Source organism: Lithobates pipiens, unplaced genomic scaffold (genome assembly GCF_037356315.1).
Source record: "Lithobates pipiens isolate NorthernLeopardFrog02 unplaced genomic scaffold, aLitPip1_a1.2 Scaffold_16, whole genome shotgun sequence".
In the NCBI taxonomy this organism is placed as follows: Eukaryota; Metazoa; Chordata; class Amphibia; order Anura; family Ranidae; genus Lithobates; species Lithobates pipiens.
The window spans coordinates 601274722-601300015 of NW_027507748.1; the positions used below are offsets into that span (position 1 = coordinate 601274722).

General features: G+C 44.0%; 1 protein-coding gene across 3 annotated transcripts in view; it reads left to right on the forward strand.

The window, feature by feature from the left end:
• RNF17 (ring finger protein 17) overlaps nucleotides 1–25294 on the forward strand; it is an 881806-nt gene that overhangs the window by 647146 nt on the left and 209366 nt on the right. For all 3 annotated transcript variants that reach the window (XM_077483977.1, XM_077483979.1, XM_077483978.1), the window contains exons 28-29: nucleotides 3539–3705; nucleotides 24703–24822. In XM_077483977.1, the coding sequence (XP_077340103.1) occupies nucleotides 3539–3705; nucleotides 24703–24822 (287 nt within the window). The remainder of the gene's footprint in view (nucleotides 1–3538; nucleotides 3706–24702; nucleotides 24823–25294) is intronic.

The window sequence follows — 25294 nt, forward strand, 5'->3', positions numbered from 1 at the left end:
CCTTCTCTTCTTCCAATGTTGACACGACACCCTCTCCGGCTGTAATGCTGGGGACACGTTGCGCGGCGACTTATATAGGCATAAGGGGCTGGGTCACCGAGTGATGTCACATGGTGACCCCGTCCCTTATGATGTCACAGTCCCAGCATCCCCTGGGACTGTGACATAAGAGCGGGGTCAACATGTGACATCACATGATAACCCCATCCCTTATGCCTATATAAGTCGCCACGCAACGTGCCCCCGGCATGACAGCCGGAGAGAGCGTCGTGTCAACATCGGAATAAGAGAAGAAGGTGGCAACGAACGAGAACACCGAGCCAACCCTAGTAAAAGAGCTGGAAGAAGATAGCAGAAGAGGCCGGAATGCGCAGATAAGTCAGAAGAAGACCCCCGGTCGACGACGGAGAAAGCCGGGCTCCTCCTCTAGCAAAAGAGCAGAAGATAGCAGAGGAGCCCAGAGAGAAGACCCCCGAAGTCTGAAGAAGACCCCCAGAACTTCCTAATAAACTACTTTAAAAACCTGTGTTGTGTGTTTTTTTTATTTACACTTTTTCCCCCCCAGGTGAATGGGTCGGGGTACGATGTACCCCATACTCATTCACATAGGGTGGAGGGGCGGTATCCGGGGGCCCCCTTATTAAAGGGGGCACACGGATTCTGATAAGCCCACCGCCTGCAGACCCCAACGGCCAAGGTTGTCGGGAAGAGGCCTTTGCTCTCAACAAGACCCCCCTTCCCCAAAGCACCCCCCCCCCCCCCCTGTTGAAGGTACGTGGCCTGGTACGGTTCAGGAGGGTCACTCGCTCGTCCCCGCCCTCTTTCCTGACCGGCTAGGCTGTGTGGTCGGATAAGGGTCTGGTATGGACTTTGGGGGGACCCCCACGCCGTTTTTCGGCGTAGGGGTTTCCCTTAAAATCCATACCAGGCGACGGAGCTAGCAAGGTGTCAATCTCACTAAGTCCGGCGGATTGTCTGTTCGTGTGTACACGGCATTACAGGTCTATAGTTACTTGATAAAGACTTTGTTCAATTATTAAATATAGGCACCACATTGGCCCTGCGCCAATCCAGTGGTACTATTCCTGTCATTGAGTCCCTAAAAATTAGATACAATGGCTTTGAAATTACAGAGCTCAGTTCTTTTAGGATCCGTGGGTGGGTGCCATCAGGTCCAGGTGTTTTTATCCGCCTTTATTCTGTCCAAATATTTCTGGACCATATCACTTTTGAGCCATTGTGTCACTACCACCCCCATTATGGACATGAGCTCCCCCATGCTCCTTTGTATACACAGAGCTGAAGAAAGTATTTAATAAATTAGCCTTCTCTTTGTCCCCAGTCACCCACTCTATATTATTTTGTAAAGGGCTTACATGCTCAGACTTGACCTTTTTGTTTGTCTAACAAATAAAGCTAAAGTGAGTGGTGGAAAACAGATTTTCTTTTGAACTTTTTGATTGGATCTCTCTATCTCCTCACAACTTTCCTAAATTTCTAGGTACTCATCCCACATCCCATCTAGAGATGCGTTTTCCTGCAGGAGTAGATTTAGGTCCTGAAGGGCTCTAAAATCTGCTGCCTTTAAATTGGGTGCAAATTCTGGCTCCTTGCAGGATTGTTTAGTGTATAAACTTTTAAAGAATAGTTTTCTCGCAAAAAAGATGAATGTCCTTTATTGTCTCAAAATTATCAGTACTGTCATTGGGACAGAAAGATAAGCCCAAGGACAGTACATCATTTTCAACCGGAGTTAGAATATACAAGAATAAGTCAACCACATTTAGTCTCCCCCGAGTCGCCGTGATTATAGAGGATTCCATTTCCAATTGTGTCAGAGGTGGCTGAGACGGGTGGTGCATTTTTCTTGTCTAATAAATCATCTTATTGAGTACGTTGAACTTTTGGAGTAGTTCCAAGTTCTTTTCTGGTGTTCAAGTTTCCTTTACCTCTATTAGAGGAAGAGCCTCTAGTATTTGAAATGAATGCACCTCTTCCACCCCATATAGGTTCAATTGGGGGATCCAATGAAGATTTTTTACTTTTTTTTTGTTGGATTTCACCTGCTCTTTCATGATGTTTAGGGGACGGGCCCTTTCTTTTCCCAAAAAGCCTACCTGTATTGGAGGAAACTGAAGAGGAGGAGTTTGCGGGAGTATCAGAGGAATGAATAAACATTCATTTTATTTACATTTTCCACATTGCTCTTCTTTTTAGTTTTAAATTTTCTATCCTTTTTGTCAATCCATTTGTATGCTCGGCCTTCACTGAACGCATTCTTATCTATCCAATATTTTTTTTTCTCTTTTTTAATTAGAGTTAGTTTCCCAATGACTTCAAGATATTCCTTGAGTTTCTTTTCTAAGATGGCATAATCTTCATGAGCTTTCAATAGAAGCACTCAAGCGTACAATGAATCAATTTCAATGTCCATGATCTAGTTGTTGCTAATATTCATTTTGTAATATCATCATCAGATTCCAGGAACAATCATTGAGTTTTGTTTCCCAATTTGTCTTAAGGTCCTTAGTGATATTTTCCAAAATTGGAAAAATCTGTATCCTCAGGCCAATTGGATTAATATTTTCCCTGATATATCTTTCTACAGATTGGATGTGCCAAGGTAGAGATGACTTCCTCTCAAGAGTTTTGGTCAAACGAAAAAAGAGGGAAGACAGGTTTGAGGCAATCTGTTCTTTCCCTTGTTAGCTTTCCTGAATATGGGTCATCAGTTCCTTCCATCCCTCCCCCTGGAAGTCCCCCATGGAACCCAACAAAAGAATGAAAAAGAAAACACAAAAAATGCTTAGAGAATAAGTTAAACAATAAATAACCCCTAGTAAACATACACTTCTCCCATGAAAGAATATTCTGAGAGAAAAAATAAGTATGTGCTTATCAAAAATATTAAACAAAAATAGGGTCCATATCCAATGGCATGAGTTTAGAACAAGGTTTTTGGTGTTATCCACCCTTGTAGTATTTTAAAAAGAGTAACTTGTCACTGGACATGTAGTTGCCATCATCCCTTGTACAAATGAGAAGTGAAAAAACCCTCTAAAGGTGGGATTTTTAAGGCAACAATAGTCCATATGTTAAAAATTAATTTATTTGTACAAAACGTGTGTATATAAACAATCCATAGAAATTCATAGAAATACCCAATATTTACTATGCTCTGGGGGTCCTAGGATCTTGTAGCAGATATCATTATCAGTATCACTCTTACAAAAGCTTTTAACATTTAGGATTTGTATATTGGATATTTCTATGAATCTCTTTGGATTGTTTCTATACACACGTTTTGTACAAATAAATGCATTTTTTAACATACTGACTATTGTTGCCTTAAAAATCCCACTTTTAGAGTTTTTTTTCACTTCTCGTTCATAGGGATGGGATGATGGCAACTAATTGTCAATAGGACATGAGTTACTCTTTTTCAAATGTTAGTAATGCTTTATCGTTGTATATAGTGTATTTGGGCAAGATTAATATGTATTTATGTAAAACTTTTTTTTTTTTTTTTTTTTTTTAGATAAAGAGCTTGGCATCCTTATGCTTGACATGCAAAATTCATTTAAATGTCTTGGATTAATGGCACCATACAACTGGAAAAAAGGAGAAGGATGTATTATTAAAGGATCAGACACAATGTCTTACAGAGGGCGTGTTCTAGAAATTCTAGGAGGAGATATGATCAAGGTAAAAAAAAAAGTATCAAAGTTTATTTAAAGTGAAGGTACTGGATTTTGTGGCACAAAGGGTTCACCTCATATATTCAACACAACAGGATATTAAAAAATAAATAAAAGTGTTCTTTTCAGCCAACAAATCCAATAAGATTTAAAAATTCCACTCCAGTAGTCCATTCGTGCAGGGCACTTGAGGAGCTCCCTCCAGTTAGTCTCTTGGCCGCCAAACTCTGCTTGCGCTGGCAGACCACAGAAGGGGTTGATATGCTGTAACAGAGCGCTGATGTTCCACTCAGTAGGGTGTTGCATGTGCACACTCTATGCTGTGTTCCTGCCTAAAGAGCATAAAAGAAGCCTCCTTTGTGATGCTCCTACTACAGAGCTATGCTAAACACATACCGTCCCTGTTTTTGTTGCCCAACTGCAGTAAGGGCTGCTTAATTTTAGCTTGCAGAACCCAGCAGGCTTGAACATAGAGATGTTGGTTGTCCTGGTGTCTGTGCCGGAGCTGTCATTGGAGCCCTCGCCTACTCTGTGGGGCATAGCTGCCTCTTCACCTCTTTCTGCAGGTTTTTCTTTTTCCCTCAGTAATGAAGAATTTTATGTCCGTTTAGCCAGCTGGTCACGTTCACTAACCATAGAGGCCCAAATATGCTAGCATGCCTCCCCCAGAGTCTGAAACTCACCTGCCTGTAACCTTGGCTGCTTCTGGTCAGTCTAACACGGACATCTAAAGAGTTGCAATCTGCTTCCATTATCCGTAAGCAAAGAGACATCCATTGGTTCTTCATGACATACAGTGTACTTTATTCGGAAACGTAAGTACCTGGCTGACACCACTACTAGCTCAGTCTCTATCTTTGCTTTTTTTTTTTAGAGAGGGGGCCAGCAACCCATAGATTGCAGGCAAGTTATGGGACAATTGTGTCCCTGCCTTGATCCTCTATCTGAAGTGCTCCCCACCTGCAGAGTCATGCAGGGAAGCGATATCCCTAAGTGTACTCCATTGCCCTGTCCATCCCAGACGCTTGTGTGTGATGACATATGAGATGGACAAGAGAGGATGGCCAGCTGAGATCAGCACACCAGAAGAGGTAGAAAAAAAGTTAACCCCCAATTTGCTCCTCTGCATGTGGGGAAAATCTCAGCACTGTTCACCTCTATATAGTGCCCTGCTTACCACAGTTCTCCACTGTGCTGACCTCTATAATCTGCCCTACAAAGTACCGACCCCTGTACACTGCTCTACATGCTAATGACCCCTGTACACTGCCTTGGATTTTATGGACTTCTGTACACTGCCCCACATACTATTGAAATATGAACACTGCAGTGCATCCTAGGACACTGCGCTACATACATCACTGACCATAGCTTTTCAACCTAGCCAGTCAGCCCAGAACTCGGAGAAAACAGGCCAGAATTGAGGCCAGCCAGTCATGAAAATTGTTGGGCAAGTCAGCCTGCATTACCAGCATCTGTTTTCATGAAAATGTTACATCAGACCAATTTATCTCCAGGCATGAAAAAAATGAAAATGAATGCCTCATTTCTCACTGTAGCTAATTATTAAGGTAGGCTACATCACTGACAAGGGCTTAGTCTTTTAAGCCCCCCTTTGGGGGGGGGGCACCAAGCGACCCTCCTCGGGCAAACCGAGAGCGTGGTTTCTCCAGACCCCCAGATAAGGAGTGCCCTCATCTGAATCCGGGGGGGGGGGGGGGGGGGGGGCACGTCTGCTAGTTTTCGGGCCAGTGGACCTCTCTGATAAAGGACATGTGGGTCCACAAAGTGATTCTGTCTGGTTAAAAGTACAAGTTCCAGACTTGCCCCCCAAGAAGGTTTTTTTTTTTCCTTCCAATATACGTCAGTCCGCGGACCGCTTATTAGCCCTCCGGGGCACAGTGCTTTGTGCAGTTCGGAAGTTAAGAATGGAGTCCATTTGCTCGGTGGTGGCCTACCTTGAGTGAGCGGAGTCCCCTGCTATCCTGAAGGGCGACATGGAGATCGTTTTTCAGCCTCTAGCAGGTTTTGAGTGACTGCTAAATTACCAGAAGTGTGCGCTGATTCCAGCTCAGAAACTGGATTATCTGGGTCTAAGTCTGGGTTCCGCTCTGGCCAGAATGTTCCTTCCGCTGGACAAACTCCAAAAGCTACAGGCTGCGACTTGCTTACTGCTGTTTAGTAGGTGGGTCTTCCTGCGGACTTGCATGCGGGTGCTGGGCCTGATGGTATCGACTTTCAAGGTGGTCCTATTTGCCCAGTTCCATACGACCCCTGTAGAAAAAGATCCTGTTAAAATGGGACAAATGTCCTTGGGGGTGTAGCCTGCTGCGGACCCGGGATGGAAGCCCGAACTGATCTATGGCTGGATTCCAGCAACCTTTCGACTAATCCTCCCTGCCTCTCGCCTTCACAGAGCAGGGAGGACTCGGGGACATCCCTGGGCATGACTAGGCGCTGATGCAACCCGCCAGCTCCGCGCCGCTTAACAGATTTTTATCCGCGACCATGGAGACTCCACAAGATGGCACCAGTCACAGCAACATGAGGCACACTAGCACAGCCGGCTCACCTGATACCTCCACTTCGCCACTGCATCAACCAAGAGACCTCACAGCGATGAACAGGAGAGAACGTATTGACACTGGCTACCTCCCCTGTTAACTCTTCTAATAAGGTACCCCAGGCTAAAAAGGAGCTGTGGTCCTCGGTGGTGGCAGGCACACAAAGCAGCCAACAGGGCCCCTCCCTGGCAGCTTTCCCTGTCACTGACAACACTGTCACTGAAGCAATGCTGAAATCAATGATTCTCACCTTGCAACAGGATTTGCGCAGAGAATTGCAATTTTCTATGTCCCAAATACATGACAGAATAGATTGCCTGGAGGAGAGAACAGATGCTTTAGAGAACCTACAGGAGTATTCGAAAGCACATAACGAGCTACTAGACGCACATGATCATCATACAGAAGATATCCACAACATTAAAATGAAGCTCGCAGATTTAGACGATCCCTCCAGGCGAAACAATATTAAATTCAGGGGTATCCCGGAATCAAACCAAATGAAATAACTTCCTACCTGCAGCAACTCCATTACTTCTTTGCTCCCCCGCATTAATGCCCGTGAAGCACTAATAGACAGGGCACATAGAATCGCAAAACCGTCACACCTCTTAGATGATGTCCCCAGAAATGTTCTGGCTCGGATTCATTTCTTTCATGTCAAGGAGCAAATCCTCGCCGTTGCCAGAACCACCAAACTTCTTCCAGCCCCTTACACCAACCTCAAGCTCTTCGCTGATTTATCTCCAGCCACAATGGAAATGCGTAGAGCTTTCAGTCCCATTGCATCTATCATCCAGCAGAAAAAAATTATCTACAGATGGGGCTTCCCCACTAAACTGTTGGTCTCGCACCTGCACCAAATGGTCCCAATCCTCACGCCCGAAAGATGTATACAAAAAGCTGACAAATTGGGGTCTCCTTGCCATTGCCTCTGGTGATACAGAGCAAAATAATTCCCCTCGCACGTCACCTAACTCCAAAAATGCGGCATCCAAAACAGTCGAAAAACATTGAACTGTGCCCGCTTTAGTTCCCCCAGCTATTTGAATCCAGCCTGGATAATGGCTATATTCCTCACCCTTCATCACCCCACAGGTTAAAGAGTGCTAAGCACACTGGTTTGTGTTCTTTGTTACTACTACAGTTTATTCAAGCACTGTAATCACTTGTTGCATTTGCTTAATTTATCCTTTTTTCTTCATTTTGCGTATTTTGGAAAGTATACTCTGTGTTACGAACGGCTATCCTTTGCAACCACTACATTTTTGATACCTGTTAGTCACCGACAAAGGAGGTAGTCTTTCTCTTTGCGCACTCCACCTTGGTCCTTCTCCCAATATGACCCTTACCCTCACTTCTTTAAACGTTAAAAGGCCTAAACTTACCTTTTAAACTAAACTTGCTCTTGAAAGAAGCCCTAGCTCAGCAAGCAGATGTTCTCTGCGTGCCAGAGACTCATTTTTCAAAACTCAAACTGCCCTCATGTAGTCATAAAAAAATATCCTCATTGTTTCTTAGCTAATTTCCTGCTCCGACCATGCACCAGTCACAATCAAATTAGCCTCTCTTTCCCAAACTCCCAGACACACAATCTGGAGACTAAATACTTTTCTTCTTAACAATCCAACACTTGAGACTTAAATAAAATCAGAGACATACATGCTTAAAGTATGAGCCTATATCTCCGCCAATAAACCTGGTGCCTTCATGGCCAACCAATTTAAAAGACAACTCTCTAATAAAAAAAAATCATTTCTTACAAACACTCAAGGCAAACGCATAACTAACCCGTTAGATATTGCAAATGAATTTAGCAGCTTCTGTGCCAAACTCTATAACCTCACTGAGAAACTCCCCTCCCCCCAACCAAACAGCCATCTCACAATTCCTATCTTCTATCTCCCTGCCATCTATTTCCCCAGAACAACTAAACCTTCTTGCGGAACCTTTTTCACCCACAGAAATGTAAACGCTCATTAAAAAACATCCTCTACATAAAGCCCCATGTCTTGATGGACTCCCTAACGAATACTATAAAATATTTCCCGAACTCCTAGTCCTCCATCTCTGCAACACATATAACCCAGTTTGCGAGCACTGGTAACATTCCCAAGGAGTCCCTAGATGCATTAGTATTCACCATAGCGAAACCAGCAAAAGCTACAGATAACACTGCTAACTACAGACCAATATCTCTCCTAAATACAGACACTAAACTTTATGCTTAACTTCTTGCACAACGCATCCCGACAGTTATCCCTTTAATCATACCAGACCAAGTTGGCTTTGTGACGAGTAGACAAATGGCACTAGGCGAATTATCAACCTAATACAATGGGTAGCACACAACCGGACACCTTCTCTCTTCCTTTCTTTGAACGCAGAGAAGGCGTTCAAAAGAGTCTATTGGCCCAATATGGAGGCAGTTCTTCGTAAGTTTGGTATATCAGGCACCTTGCCATCAGCCATACTAGGCCTGTATACTCAACCATCCGCACGTGTATGGACTTCCGGTGTTGTATCCACCCCATTTAAAATTACCAATGGTACCAGGCAGGGCTGTGCCCTATCCCCCCTAATATTTTCCATGGTAATGGAACTGTTAGCGCAAGCCATTAGAGCTGAACCACTAATATCAGGCATAACAATTGGAAATACTGATCACAAAATTGGCCTCTACGCTGATGTCATTGTTGCCCTAACAAATCCTATGGTTTCCCTCCCTGCAGTCCAAGTTTCATTTAGTTCAATATCCCTCTACAAACTAAACCACAGTAAATCCCTAATGCTCAATTTTTTGATCAGACCATCCAACTACGCAACTCATTTCCACCAACTTTCCCTTTGCTTGGGCCCCCAACTCCTTACCTTATTTGGGAATCCAATTAACGTTTCCCAGCCAAATCTTACTTAGAACCAATTTTGAAGACCTCGTGGGCGGGTTCGCACGGCTAACAAAGGAAATGGGCCATGTTCCTGCCTCATGGGCTGGAAGGATTGCTCAGGCCAAAATGTACCTACTACCGCATATATTATACATATTCCGTACAATTCCCCTCCCACTGGTACAAAACCAAATAAGAAAACTTCAAGTAATTATCAACAGCTTTATATGGCAGCAAAAACGCCCTAGAGTTAAAGCCATACTCATCACCCCTGTCCAACAAGGACTAGGTGCTCCAGACATTCATGCATACTACCACACAACAATCCTTGATCAACTAAAAGCGTGGTGGTCGGATCAATGTCAAAGATGGAAACAAATAGAAGCTACAGTACTCCATGCAGATCCTAAACTTGTCTTGGCCGCAACCTGAGTTAATCTTAAACCAAAGCACCACTTTCTGGACACCATCACCGCCTCACTTAGGGTATGGTCTGCACTCGCAAACAGATGCAGGCATTTCACTGGATAGCACTTCCCATTGAAGCATTAGTCCTTCTGGCACCGGACTTACCCCTCACAGAATGGACAAAGGTATTCTTATGTCCCCTTCAGGCCTGTATCCTTTCTCCCACCTACATCACTTTGGTCTATCCCCTAAAAAAAATTTTCTCTACCTCTGGATAAGATCCCTTCTTTCCAAACTTTGGTGGTCGAAAACAGACTCCCTCCCACAGGCTCTGCTAAAATTTTACAACAATAATGACTCTAAAGTGAAAGGAATTTCCCTTTCTTACATGCTGATCACTATACCAACCTCGGATCTTCTATCCCCAGCCATCCAATACTGGACATCCTACGAAGACCAGCCATCTCCGAAAGTCCTTTGACTGAAGGCTCTCACATCTCCCCTATGTCTATCTCATTGTATTACACACTGGGGATCCTTACAGAAACTCTTCCATAGATGTGATCTCACCCCTGAAAAAACTGGCAAGAATTTACCCTTCCTCTTCCCCTAAATGTTGAAGAGGATGCAACAAAATTGGATCCCTAGTTCACACCTGATGGGATTGCCCTCCCTTCAATAAGTTCTGGGGAAATAAAGAAACAAATACACTCTCTATGCGACACAACCTTCTTAATGTCCCCACTAGACTTACATCTAGGTTTGTCCATCCCTGCCTGGCCCAGGCACTTGCAAACAATGGTAACATACATCTTAATTGCAGCCCACCTAACAATTGCAAGAAAATTGAAGTCAATTCATCCCCCTGTTCTAAAGGACGCAATCCAAATACTTAAACCGTATTTACTGGTGGAATATTCGTTTGCAAAAGCCAATTACTCCACAACCTGCTTCACCGAGTTATGAGAAAAATGGATTGCCGACCCCAGAAGTGCACCCCTGGGTAGGCAGCTCTTTCACCTAATCCGAATAACTGCAGAAGGTCCTTTTTTCTGCAGGCGCAAACACAATCCCTAACCCTCTCATATCCACATTATCTTGATATCAGGTTGGGTGGCTCCCCTTGTACTTGGACGGTGGTCACCACCAGTGCCAGTCTGTCCGGGTGGGGAGGAGTCCTGGGCCTGAACGCTGCTCAGCGTTGCTGGACACTGGAGCAATCCAGGCTACCAATCAACATCTTGGAACTCTGGGCGATCAGACTGTTTCATTGGACAGATCGACTTCAGGGGCTCCCTGACAATGCCATAGCGGTGGCCTATGTCAACTACCAGGAAGGAACAAGGAGTGTGTTTGCGGCCCTAGAAGCAGACGACATTCTCCTATGGGCTCCATCCTGGCCATCTGTCGTCCACATTCCAGAGGTGGACAACTGGCAGGCAGATTACTTCTGTCAACAGTTGTTGGACCAAGGGGAGTGGTCCCTTCATCATTATGTGTTTCAACAGATATGACTGCGCTGGGGTACTCCAGAGGTAGATCTGTTGACATCACAGATCAACAGAAAGGTGTAGTGGTTTGTAGCCAGGTCTCGGGATCCTCTGACGGATGCTCTGGTTGCCCCGTGGGGCCAGCATCGTCTGATTATACGCCTTTCCTCCTCTCAAGCTTCTGCCACAGATGTTACACAGGATCGAGGCTGAAGGAATTCCGGCGGATGCCTCTCAGAGAGGATCTTCTATCCCAAGGGCCAGTCTTCCACCCTGCTTTACCGTATCTGACTTTGACGGCCTGGCTGTTGAAAGCCATGTGCTCAAGGATAGAGGCTTTCCTGCGTCGGTGATTCAGACACTTCTCAAAGCTAGGAAGTCTACTTCTAGGAAGATCTAATATCGGACGCGGAAAGCGTACGTTTCATAGTGTGAGTCAGAGGGTGTTCGCCCACGTGCCTTTTCTGTAGCTCAGATTCTGACATACCTTCAGTCAGTGGGTTTGGCATTTGACTCCACCGGTGTGCTCCCCTTTACCACCGTGGGACTTGAATCTGGTGCTTTCAGTTCTACAGAAGCCTCTTTTTGAGAAAATTCTGCTGCTCACTTTGTCCCAGAAGGTGGCCTTCTTGGTGGCTATCACTTCTGCTCGCAGGGTGTTGGGATTGATGGAGTTATCCTGTCGTACCCCATACCTAGTGATTCACAATGACAAGGTGGTTCTTCATCCTTGCCCTTCGTTTTTTCCATAGGTTGTTTCTGATTTCCATTTGAATGAGGACATTGTGTTGCCTTCCCTGTGTCCCAGGCCGCAACATCCAGGGGAATTTTCCTTGCACGCCCTGGATGTGGTTCGGGGGGATCAGGCTGTATTTGGCTGCCACTGAGTCCTTTCAGAGGTCAGACTCCCTTTTCATGCTCAGGGACGGCCCAAAGAAGGGGCTGTCTGCTTCCTTTGCGACCATTTGTAGTTCAGACGGGTCAGGTTCCTCCCATTCCGGTTAAGGTGCGCTCTACTCGGACACTGAGTGCCTCCTGGGCCTTCCATCATCAGGCTTCAGTGACGGCCACCTAGTTGTCGGATCACACTTTCACAAAAGTTTACAAAGTGGATGTGCTGGCATCTGTGCATGTGTCAGGTTACCTTAAGCTAGGTGACAGATGCACACCGTTGGGATCAGGAGTGCACTGCAAGGTAGTGGACCCTACGGCTGACTGCTGCGGATGGGAGCCAAGGTGGTAAGTAAGGCAGTGCCGCTGGGAAACCAAAACGAATCCCAACGGGGTTAGAGCATAAGATTCCCAAGGGCGCAGAGTCTAAGAGCCAGCAGGTGTTCACCAGAGCCTCTAGTGGTGAGGATGGACTGTGCTGCAACTGGCTCCAGTTCGCGACCCCCCAGGGTCCCCCAGCTCACACCCACTGTAGGCAACAGGAGGATAGTAAGGGGATAAGCCAAGGTCGGGGCCACAAGCAGACGAGCACAACGGAGTTTGCCCCAAAGGTTCAGGGTCAGAGGCAAACGGGAATAGTCGGGGACACACCAAAGGTCAGGGTCACAAGCAGACAAGAATAGTTGAGAACACGCCAAGGTCGGTAACATAAACGAACATAGAGCACACGGCAAGCAGGAAACAGGAAGCCAAACACACAAAGGTTGATCAGCAGGGTTGGCCTGCAGTGCACAGGTTAATATAGAGTTCTCTGATAGGAGCTAGGGTGGAGCCATGCTAGAGGAGGGATTATAAAAGCAGTCAGATGAGAGTCGGCTGGTCTCTAGAGATGAACACATGGAGACCAGTAAGCTGACAAACGCTATTGCATAACCATAACAGGATGCCTTGTTTGGCCGCAAGGTTCTGCAGGCTGCGGTCTAGGATTTCTATCCCTCTGGAGGGAGTTTCTTTCTGTTCCGTTTGGGCTCCAGTTCTCGTTGAGCTCCAGTTACCTGGTTGGCCTGTTATTTTGTTGGCTGTCCCACCCCTCGTTTCTGGCACTGCTTTGGGACATTTCTATGGTTTCTGAATAAAGAGGCACTGTTTGTCAATGAACGAAAGAGAAAATTGGATTTTTGATTTACCATAAAATCCATTTCACTAAGTTAATTGACACAGCACCCATCCCTCTATGGAGTTTTAATACTTATGACACAGCTTGTTACAATACCGAAGCCCTATAGCAGAGAGGGGGGGTGTATACCACTTAGGACTGCCCATAAGTTTAGCCAAGTCTTTTTTTCTGTCTAGTGCCCTACTCCTGTAGGGGGAGGTATAACCCTATGGTTCTGAATAAGGGTGCACTGTGTCTGCCAATCAACTCGGAGAAATGGATTTTAGCCTAAGCCAAAAATAATATTTTTGGATTTTATTTTAACCACTTGCCACCCAGGCCAATTCTGACATTTCTCTCTTACATGTAAACATCATGCTTTTTTTGCTAGAAAATTACATAGAATCCCCAAACATATGTTTTTTTTTTTTTTAGCAAAGACCCTAGAGAATACAATGGTGGTCTTTGCAACTTTTTATCTCGCACAAGATTTGCTTAGGAGTTTTTCAAATGTGATTTTTGGGGGGGAAAAGTGTTGTGCTTTAAAAAAAAAAATAAACAGTAAAGTTAGCCCAATATTTTTGCATAATGTGAAAGATGAAGTTACACCAAATAAATAGATACCTAACATGTCACTCTTCAAAATTGCACACGCTCGTGGAATGGCGCCAAACTTCATTACTTAAAAATCCACATAGGCGACACCTTTAAATTTTTTTTACTGGTTACATGTTTTGAGTTAGAGGAGGGCTAGGGCTATAATTATTGCTCTCGCTTTAACGTTTGCGGCGATACCTCACGTGTGTGGATTGAACACCGTTTTCATATGTGGGCAGGACTTGCGTATACATTCCCTTCCGCGTGCGAGCAAACTGGGACAGGGGCACTTAATTTTTTTTGTTTTGTTTTATTTCTTTTGTTTGACACGTTTAAAATCAAATAAAAAAAAATCTCTTTTATTCCTATTACAAAACATCCCTTGTAATAGGAATATGGCATTATTGGTCCTCTTTACAGTGAGATATGGGATCAATAAGACCTCACATCTCTCCTCTAAAAATTTTTTTTTAAAAAATCTCGGCTTCCTGGCTGAGGCGGCTCCATTTGTTTGAATGCAGAGGCTGGGCGTGACGTCATAGCATCGCGTGGGGTCTCCGAGCGATCATAGAGACTCCGGCGACCATCTGATCTGCCGTAATTCTCTATGATAAACATCCCGGGCCAGCGTATCCTGTATCTGACTTGCCGATGGAAGCGGTGAGTCTGTAGAAGTACCGGAGTGAGGGGGGCGTCTCCTCTTGCCGCCTGTAAGAAAGATCAAGCAGCAGAACATCCGCTATGATTGTTCCTATGGTGTATTGAATTTGCGGCTGAAAAATCTGTTATTTGAATAATGCCTGTACATGCGTTTGAATGATGCCTATACATATGTAAACGCCGTTCAAACCACACATGTGAGATATCACTGTGTGCGTTAAAGCGGGTGCATCAATTCTAGCACTAGACCTCCCCTGTAACTCTAAACTGGTACCGAAGTTTGGTGCCATTCTATGAGTGTGTGCTATTTTAAAGCACGACGCATTGGGTATCTCTTTACTCAGTGTAACATCATCTTTCACATACAAAAAAATTGGGTTAACATTACTGTTTTTTTTTTGTTTTTTAATTCATGAAACTGTCCCCCCCCCCCCCCCCCCCAAAAAAAAGGCCTTTGAAAATTATTGTGCAAATACTGTGCAAGATAAAAATTTGCAATGACCGCCATTTTATTCCCTATGGTGTCTGTTAAAAAATATATATATATATATATATATATATATATAATGGTTGGGGGTTCTGAATAATTTTCAAGCAAAAAAAATATGATTTTTACATGTAGGAGAGAAGTGCCAGAATATGCCTGGTATTGAAGTGGTTAAGGGGGTAAAACCTTCCCGGGTTGAAGTGGTTAAGTATCCTTCTGCATTAAGGGAAGAGGCTCTTTCCAGTATCTTGTTTTCTTATATGGTACCACTTTACATCCAGTTCTGGCCGTGGTATTACTCTGCCAAACCTTAGCTGACTAGTCCATGTCCCTTAAATGTGATCTGGCTGAACTTGACATTGAACAACAGATCATTGTGTGTTTGCACTAGATGAACCCCTGGATCTGAACTTGTGTTGGATCCCGAGATTTTGCATATCCTGCCTTACATCAGTCTGCTGCACGTGGACAGGACTCTCTAGATGAAATCTGCAATAAAATGTTGGTCTGCATGGCCTTTGATCCCATCCAAAGCAGCTCCAACGGGACACGGTCTCTCAAACTTGATACCTAGGGGAAAGATTACCCGTCTTCCCCTGTTTAAGGATGGGGAACAGCCTTGCAGCTCCTCTTCATCAATGGCATCTCAAAAGCATACTTTTTGCTGCACTCATCAAGACTGGCTCTTTATCCATCGGTAAAGGTCCAGCACTCCTTTACTCAACCAAAATCTCCTCTGCATAAAGGGGCACCCCCACTTTCCAGGGTGGGGAAATGCTTGTTGGCATTCGCATACAATGGAAGTCTTGCATCCCCTATACCTGGGTGTAAGATGTGTCTCAGGAGGGGTACAAGCTTGAGTTTTATTCCATGCCCTCTCCATTATCTGTCCTTTCATCGCCTTGTGGACCATCACAAGTCTTCTCTGGTTTTCTGGTCCCAAGCTACATTGTCTCTCCCTGCTGCAGAATGCTTTTTTTTTTTGTCTTGTTCCCAAGTCCAGTGGGGGCATCCATTCCATCTTAGACCTCAAAATCTTAAATGTATTATTTCCAGTCAACAATCTCAAGATGGAGTCCACAACATCGGTTGCATTTCTCCATTAAGGGTACTTTTTGACCTCAGTGGATATCAAAGATGTGTATTTGCACTTACCCAGCTTTCTGCGATTTTCAGTAGGACCCTTCCACTTGCAGTTTGATCATCCTTTCTTTTCACCTTGGTCTTTACCAAGGTGATCTCGCTGGGCTTAATTTTCTGCTCTCTCTTAAAATACTGCTTGTAGGCTACCTTGATGACCTCCTTCTGAGGGAACAGGCATCAAGGGCTCTAGAGTACAATGGCTTTAAGGCTGTTTGACTTGTCTTGCTGCAATGGTTCAGCTAGATCCCAACTCTGTAAACATTGTTGCTGGTTCTGTCTTCACTTGAAGCATCTGGAACTAGTTCCTGAACACCCATTGGACCCCTCTTCCCCAGAAGAAAAAAACATCAGAACCTTCAGTTTCTAGATTGTGCGTTTCTGACAAAGGGCTACCCTACTCTACCATTTTGCATGAAAATAATGTATGCATGAAAATAATGTAGGAAGTCACATTTATCCAGTTCTAGTCCAGGACCCTGCAGTGTGCCATTGTTGTCATTGTGAGACAAGTCTGAACAACTATTTTGACTTGACACAAAGTATTATGGATAACATATGATACTAGCCTGTTGCTCTGTCGATGTGTCCTTGAATTTTGTTGATATAGAAACTTGTTTGTCGGTGGAATCTCATTTCCTGATAAACAAATCCCTCTACATTAGGCAAGATAGTACTTATAGCCAGTGTGTATAAAGAATTTATGAACATATACTCAAGACTCAACAATATATGTATATTATTCTAATTGTAATAAGTCTACAGGATGTCATTGCTCAATGTCCACTTACAAATAAAAATCACACGTGAGGAGCATAGTTGGTCAATACATTGCTGAATTTTAAACAGTATAGGCAGTTATTTCTTTATTGTACATCATAGGACACAGAGTTTCAAGTAATTACTTGGTGGGTTATAGGCCTACCTTCAGGTGTTGACACTGGTATAACCAATACAGGAAGTTAACTCCCCTATATAACCCCTCCTCCTTCCAGGAGCACTCGGTTTTTTTGCCAGTGTCTAAGGTGTTGGTCACGAGTGAAGATGTGCTCTGCGGAGCTCCAGGAGGGATCCATGCTGGATTTAAAGAAACCGCCACAATCAGATCCATCCTCGCCACTGAGGCCATAGGATGGTACCTGGACCTCGATGCAAGAACGAGGTTTTGCCTGTAATGCTTCTCTTTGAGAGCTGGATCCTAGGAACCAGGATGCTTTTTGGTCTTGCTACATTTCCTAAAGTTGTCCTGAGGGGTGCTATACAAGGCCCAAAGGAACGGAACCCCTTTTAAAAGGGCCCCAGTCTTTGAGCGTGTTGAAACGCAGCCCGCCGTGATGGGTGAAAGTTGGATCTGTCTGTTAAATCAGCAGTATTCTGCAGCAAGAACAAGGTAAGGGAAGAAGCATGGCTTGTTCCTTCAATATACCTTATATGCCTTATAAATGTCTCCTCTATAAGGAGTAACTTACACTACCTATGATGTGTCTTAGTGCAGCTCTGTCTCAGAACATGTGTGGTCCCAGCGGCAGAGTGGGTTCTTACTATAGATCTTTTGGGATTTGGTAAAAAATACAGCAGTTGCTAATACAGAGATGTGTGTAAACTTCTATATGGGTGGTGGCTGATTGGTTGACGCAGCTGCATGGTTTAATTACAACCCAGCACTTCCACCTAGTAACATTGGGAAACGCCCTATGCTTCTGTGGTTTAAAAAACATATATATATAAATCTGCTACGGAACCCCCCTCTTCTTCCCCTCCCCCCTTGTAGAGGTGTATAGTACGTTCACCTTACTTTGTGTTGGCCATCCGGGTCCCTAGCAGGGCCTGAGAATGCAGAGGGGCATGTCTGCAAGATCACGTGGCACTGTTTATGGATGTAACGTCCACACACACAGCACTCGCCACATAGCTGAGGGGAAGCACTGAGGATGCCAATCAGGTTCCACCTGAGGCTTTATATCACAGACACTCATTCATTTTAACTGAAGAGAGGCAGTCTGTCACAATAAGAGACACCAGAGTGCTGGGCACGTAAGGGTGTAAACAGGCATTTCCAGACAGATTGTTAGTAGCAAAAGAACTGTTATTTTGTGTGTACCTCTGCTTGTGCTTTGCACTATGTCTTCCAGACCTACCCTAAAGGTACCTAAGGTGTCACCCCCCAGGCGCAGGCAATCCCAGTTATGCCTCCATACTGTCTTCCTCTTCCGAGAGATCAGACATGGCAAGCCAGGGTGAGTCATTGGAAGCTAGCAGTGGTGCAACTGCTTCACACTTCAGCCCCTGTAGAGATGACTGACGATGCATTTTCCTCTGCCTTGCCAGGCTTAGAAGGAAGATTAGCGGCTTTAATCGCATCCTCCATCCAGTGTATAGGAAGCGTCCTATATCCCCCTCCCCCACCTTAGACTCTTTACAGTCAGTGGAGGGCCCAAGAGAATTATGGGGACAGAATGGGGTATTGCCCTCAGATGATCGGGAGGAAAGACATGCGATTATTTCCCTGCAGAGGAAACAATACTTGAAGTTCCCAAGGATCCCTACTTCACAATCTGAAGTACAGAGGCTTGCAAAAATGGCTCGCTCTACTTGCATGCTACCCCTAACAGAGTTATCTGAAGGGCCGGTCTCTTCCTTGGGTTCTTTGAAGCCTTTACAGCCTTTGCATGTGTTTCCCGTCCACGCTTTACTAAAAAAGCTTATTTATACCGAATGGGATCATCCGGATAAGCATTTTTTTCCCTTCCAAAGAGACTCGCAAAGTTCTATCCTATAGAAGAAAGATTCACTAAAAGATGGAAAGTTCCAGCAGTTGGCGCTGCGATTTCCATTGTGAAAAAAATATATATTTTTTTTTTTTACCCAGTGGACAATGCGCTTATGCTTAAAGATCCAACAGATAAGAAGTTGGAAGGTCTGTTAAAAAAAAAAAAAAATTCTTAGCAGGTACTGTTGCTCAGCCTGCAATTGCAGCTATAGGCATTTGTCAGTCCTTAAAGGACCAGTTCACAGATGCTCTCAGATGAGCTCCCTGCACAACAAGCACAGGAACTGGCCGAGCTACCTAAAGCATTATGCTTTGCTGTAGACGCTATGAGGGATTCTATTCACCAGGCATCACGCCTTGCGTTTGTACTTGTATATATGCGAAGGACCCTTTGGTTAAAGGGTTGGTCAGGTGAGACGCCTTGTAAGAACCTTCTAACTAGTTTCCCCTTTAAGGGAGAACGATTATTTGACGATAGTTTGGATAAATACATTCAAACAATTTCCAGTGGAAATGGTACTCTATTGCCAGTCAAACGAAATATAAGCGTCTTTCATTTAAACTGTTCGGCCTCTGCCATCAGACCAGGCATAAAAGAAGACCTGGGGCTACAAGTCTGCAAAGCAGAATACAAGACCTCCTTATGAAGAAGCGTCTCCCCTCACCAAGGTGGGGGAAGACTTCTGATGTACTCAGAAGTCTGGCAAAGGGAGATTCAGGACAAATGGACTCTCTCCACAGTGTCTCTAGGATACAAGCTAGTGCTTTGAGAGTTTCCACCATCTCGTTTTCTGAGATCAAAACGTTCCCAAGGATCCAGGGAAAAGGCAACCCCTGTTGCAAGCATTAGACCGATTATTGGCTCAAGGGGTGATCAGACAGATTCCCAAACAAGAGCAAGATATGAGGTTTTACTCAAACCTAATTAGGGTGCCAAAGCCAAATGGGGATATCAGACCAAGTCCAGATCTACGTAATCTAAATCAGTTCCTGAAAATCAGCTCCATTTGCATGGAGTCAATCAAGTCATTCGTTTCCATCCTGCAAGGAAAAAAACTTCTGCCGTCCATCAACATCAAAGATGCATAGCTGCCTGTCCATACATTTCCTCCTCACCAGAGGTTTCAGCGGTTCAAAGTAGAACAGAAGCATTTTCAGTTAATAGCCTTGCCCTTTGGCCTTGCTACAGCACCTCGGATATTCACTAAGGTATTAGCCCCACCTCTAGTCAGGTTAAGGGCACAGGGCATAACTGTCTTGGCTTACTTAGACAATCTATTGTTAATAGACCAGTCAGTGGCTTGCTTGAAGCAAGGTGTAGCCATCACAAGCGGTTACCTGGAAGGTTTGGGTTGGATTCTTAACCTAAAGAAATCCTCCTTAAAGCCGCTAAGAAGGCAGGAGTATCTGGGCCTGATCATAGACACAGCCTAGAAAAGGGGTGTTCTTGCCTCCCGCAAGGATCAGCTCCATACAGGAGCTGGTGAGGATGATCAGGTCGAAGAGAAATCCTTCACTTCGCCTTTGCATGAGGTTGTTAGGGAAGATTGTAGCTTAATTCGAAGCAGTTCCCTATGCTCAATTCCATTTGAAACTGAAAGCAGTATTCTGTCTGCTTGGAACAAAACGATTCAAGCTTTGGACTTGTCAATGTGGCTGTCTCCATGAGTGTCCCAAAGCCTCTGTTGGTTACTATCTTGGAACCTGCTGAAGGGAAAGTCCTTCAGATCAATTATCTGGAAGGTAGTAACGACAGATGCCAGCCTTTTTAGGCTGGGGAGTAGGAGCCTTGCCCATCGACATCTTAGAGATTCCGGCAGTGTATCTGGCTCTAGAAATCTGGACCTCTAGGTTAAAGAATTGTCCTGCCAGGATCCAGTCCAAAAATGCCACGGCTGTGACATTTATCAATCACAAGGGGTCACCAAGAGTGTCTCAGCTCAGAGAGAGGTGAACCAGATTCTAACTTGGATAGAAGAGAATTTGCCATGCCTATCGGCAGTTTTCATTTCGGGAGTAGAGAATTGGCAGGTGGACTATCTAAGTCGCTGGCAGTTATTCCCAGGAGAATGGTCTCTTCACCCCAAGGTGTTTCTGGCTGTTTGCCAAAGATGGGGGACTCAGGATGTAGACCTTCTAGCGTCCAGATTCAACACTAAGCTAATCAACTTTGCATCCAGGACAGGGGACCCACTCGTATACGGAACAGATGCGTTGGCAACCCCATGGGATCAGTTTTTACTGATCTATGCACTTTTCCCGATTCAGTTGCTGCCTCAAGTTCTTTGCAGGATTAAGCTGAAAAGAAAATCGGTAATACTGGTAGCACCAGCATGGCCCATAAGGTCATGGTACACAGAGATCGTAAGGATGGCAGTGGAGGGTCCAGGGCTCTTCCCACTAAGGCCAGACCTGCTATCTCAGGGGCCGATAATCCATCCTACTTTACAAATGCTAAATTTAATGGCTTGGCTATTGAGACCCACATTCTGAATAAACGTGGGCTTTCCAGGCCAGTTATCTCTACTTTGATTAATGCTAGGAAGCCAGCTTCTAGAGCTATATATTATAGAGCCTGGAAAACGTATGTTTCCCGGTGTGAGTCCAAGGGTTGGTACCCTTGAAGATATATCATAGGCAGAATTCTTACCTTTCTACAATTAAGCGTAGAGATGAAGTGGGCCCTGAGTACTATTAAGGGCCAAGTCTCAGCCTTATCAATTTTTATTTCAAAGACTGCTTGCTATACATTCTTTAGTCCAGGGTTTCATGCAAAGAGTGCTGCGGATTAATCCGCCAGTTAAATCACTCTTAAGCCCTTGGGACTTAAATTTAGTTTTGTCAGTGTTAAAAAAACAGCCATTCGAACCGTTGCAGCATGTTCCCTTAGTCCTTCTGACTAGGAAGCTGATATTTTAGTTTGCTATATCCTCAGCCAGGAGGATTTCAGAATTGGCTGCTCTTTCTTGTAAGGAGTCATATTTGATTATTCATGAGGACAGAGTGGTGTTACGCCCTCGTCCAGGTTTTTTTGCCAAAAGTGGTTTCAGGCTTTCATTTGAATGAAGATATTGTCCTGCCAGGGTTTTTTCCCAACACCTTGTTCCAGGGAAGAAAGGTCACTACAGTGTCTTGATGTAGTGAGAGCAGTGAAAATGTAGTTAAGAAAACTGCTCTGATTCATAAGACTAATGTCTTATTTTTTATGCCAGAGGGTCCTAAGAAGGGACAGGCAGCGTCAAAATCCACTGTCGCTAAGTGCATTTGGCAAGTTATAATTTAAAGGGAAAGAGTTAAGGCGCACTCTACCAGAGCGGTTGGTGCTTCTTGAGCAGTGCGTCACCAGGTCTCAAATCTGCAAGGCCGCGACTTGGCCTTCAGTACATACATTTGCAAAATGTTATCAAGTGCATGTAAGATGGATTGAGGATATCGCCTTCGGGTACAGTGTGCTGCAGGCAGCAGTATAAGTCCTCAGGTCTGGGGGTTACCCTACGGGTTTTGTCTCCCTCCCCTCAAGTAGCATTGCTATGGGTCATCCCACCAAGTAATTACTTGACTCTGTGTCCTATGATGCACGATAAAGAAAATAGGATTTGTAAAACAGCTTACCTGTAAAATCCTTTTCTTGGAGTACATCATAGGACACAGAGCTCCCGCCCCTCTGTTTTATGGGGTGAGAGTATATTACTTATATTGCTTGGCTACAAAAACTGAGTGCTCCTGGAAGGAGGAGGGGTTATATAGGGGAGTCAACTTCCTGTATTGGTTATACCAGTGTCAGCAACTAAAGGTAGGTCTATAACCCACCAAGTTATTACTTGAAACTTTGTGTCCTATGATGTACTCCAAGAAAAAGATTTTACAGGTAAGCTGTTTTAAAAATCCAATTTTTTTAATGTTTTTACATGCTATACCTGCAAAAGGGACAACTTTACATGAACTATCAGGACTTATTTTTCTGACTAAAGTTCCACTTTAAAGCTAGGCTCACATCTGAGCAAGTGCAGGAAGGCAAATAATCACACTTCTTCCTGCAGCAAATATGTCAAACATCAACAAAACTGGAGCTTACTACATTAACCAAAATTGTCCACATTAAAACAGATCATCCGTTTTCCAAAATGTGCCAGCTTCTGTTGATTTTACTCCAAAGAGATGCATGCCATTGCATAGGCTTTTCTTTCTTGGTTACAACTGACAGTTTTCCTGAGCACCATTATTACAGTTCTCATTATACTCCCAACTCTGACAGGGGATATTCTGCTTTCTTATACAGCAACAGTTTAGCCTGCTCTTCCCCTCTATCTATTCACAGAAGGCTTTGAATTTTGTGAATGGTTTCACATATTAGCACTCTGTGATTTTGCAAGCGGCAGGGGTGGCAGTGCAGCTGCTGGAGCCAAGACCTGAAGTGCCCGGTGTTGGAGCACCAAAAATATAGTGATAGCCCTACTCCCGTTGCTCAGTAAATTAGAGGTAAGCCCACGAGGTGGCATGCACCTTGTTGGACTTAACCCATCGTAATCCCACACATTTTAGGAAGTGTCTGATTTCCTGGAGTCACGCTTTAACCATACATGATGGACTTCATTAGTGTTAAACAATTCTCATTTACATGCTTTGTGCTTTAACTGACAATTGCACAGTCATGCAATGCTGTACCCAAACAAAAATGAGCGTCCTTTTCCCCACAGAAATGGAGCTTTCTTTTGGTGGTATTTGGTCACCTGTGCTGTTTTTTTTATTTTTTGCCCTATAAACAAGTAAAGAGCGACAATTTTGGGGGGAAAAAATCTATATATTTTTTACTTTTTGCTATAATAAATATCCCCAAAAATGTTTTTTTTTTTTTTTTTTTTTTTTTTTTAATTCTTCATCAGTCTAGGCCACTATATATTCTTCTACATATTTTTGGTAAACAAAAATCGCAATAAGCGTATATTGGTTTGCGCAAAAGTTATTGCGTCTACAAGCTATGAGGAATATTTATGGCTTTCATTTATTTATTTTTACTAGTTTTGGCGGTGATCTGCAATTTTTAGCGGTACTGTGACATTGCGGCGGACAGATCGAACACTTTTGACACATTTTTGGGACCATTCACATTTATATAGTGATCAGTACTATAAAAATGCACTGATTTCTGTGTAAATGTCACTGGTAGGGAAGGGGTTAACACTAGGGTGCAATCGAGGGGTTAAATATGTGTTCCCTGGATGTGTTCTAATTGTATGGGGTTGGGGACTGACTGGGGGAGGGGACATATCGTTGTTCCTACTTGGTAGGAATAAACCATGCGTCTCCTCTCCCCTGACAGAACAGGGATTTGACAGCGGCACTTGAAGGGAAAAACCTACCCATACGTTGTTTTTGCCAGCCGTGACATTCTTGCAATGTATTTCGGCGTGAGCCGTCAGCAAGCTGTTGAAGAAACAGTGGACTGTGACCAGGTTTTCACTGCGTAAATTGACGTCGATATATGGGTACCTTAAATAAATAGGGAAAATTGTAGTCATGAACCCTCACTCAAACTGGGTAGACTGGTGTCTTTATTCAACCTTACTAACTATGTAACTATGTTTAGTGACTGCAGAGAGGATTGGACAGTGGATGTTCTGTGGTCCTCCTCTGTTGCATCACCAGGGCATTTTTGCTGTTCTGGGCTCCAGAGAAAGCTAGGAAGTAGAAAGAGCACATCACTATCCTGTAGAAGTGGTAAAGTGGTTTTCCAAGCACCCAAATAATGCCTATAGTGAAGCCAGAAGCCTGCTGTACATATTAAAACAAGCTTGTGGTGGTGCATTTGTTTTAATTGTGACTGCTATGACATGTAGGAAATGTCCTTGGCAGTCACAATGTTGAAAGTAAACTGAGCAGGGATCCTTAGTTTAGCACATCTTCAGTGTTTACTGAACAGTATCAGTTGTAATCATTGTGTTTGCTTTAATAGGTTCAGTATGAAGATTTGGGGTTTACTGAAAAAATTCCAAAATGTCACCTTTACCCATCTGTATTCAATCAATGTGTTCCACGCTTTTGCATACCTTGCCAACTGATTGATGTACTTCCAGTAAGTAATGGAAATTTTATAGACTGTTTCTGTATTTTTTTTTTTTTTTTTACCTGCATACATTAGCAAATTTAAAAATCACATCTGACTACTATTTTAACACAGAGCTTCCTTTTGAGTTTTTGAATATATGTAACTGTTATGGTTTTAACTTGTTGGTAAAGTATCTTGAAATTGGAATCCTGCATTTTTGTTAATTAGCTATGTAGTTGGTTTGGTTGAATAATTCAGTTCAACCTGGAGGAATCTAGGATAGAAAAACTCCCGGGGGTCCTAGTAGATGATAGGCTCAGCAATGGCATGCAATGCCAAACTGCTGCTAACAAAGCAAACAGAATATTGGCTTGCGTTAAAAAGGGGATTAACTCCAGAGATAAAACAATTATTCTCCCACTCTATAAGACTCTGGTCTGGCCGCACCTAGAGTATGTTGTCCAGTTCTGGGCACCAGTCCTCAGGAAGGATTACTGGA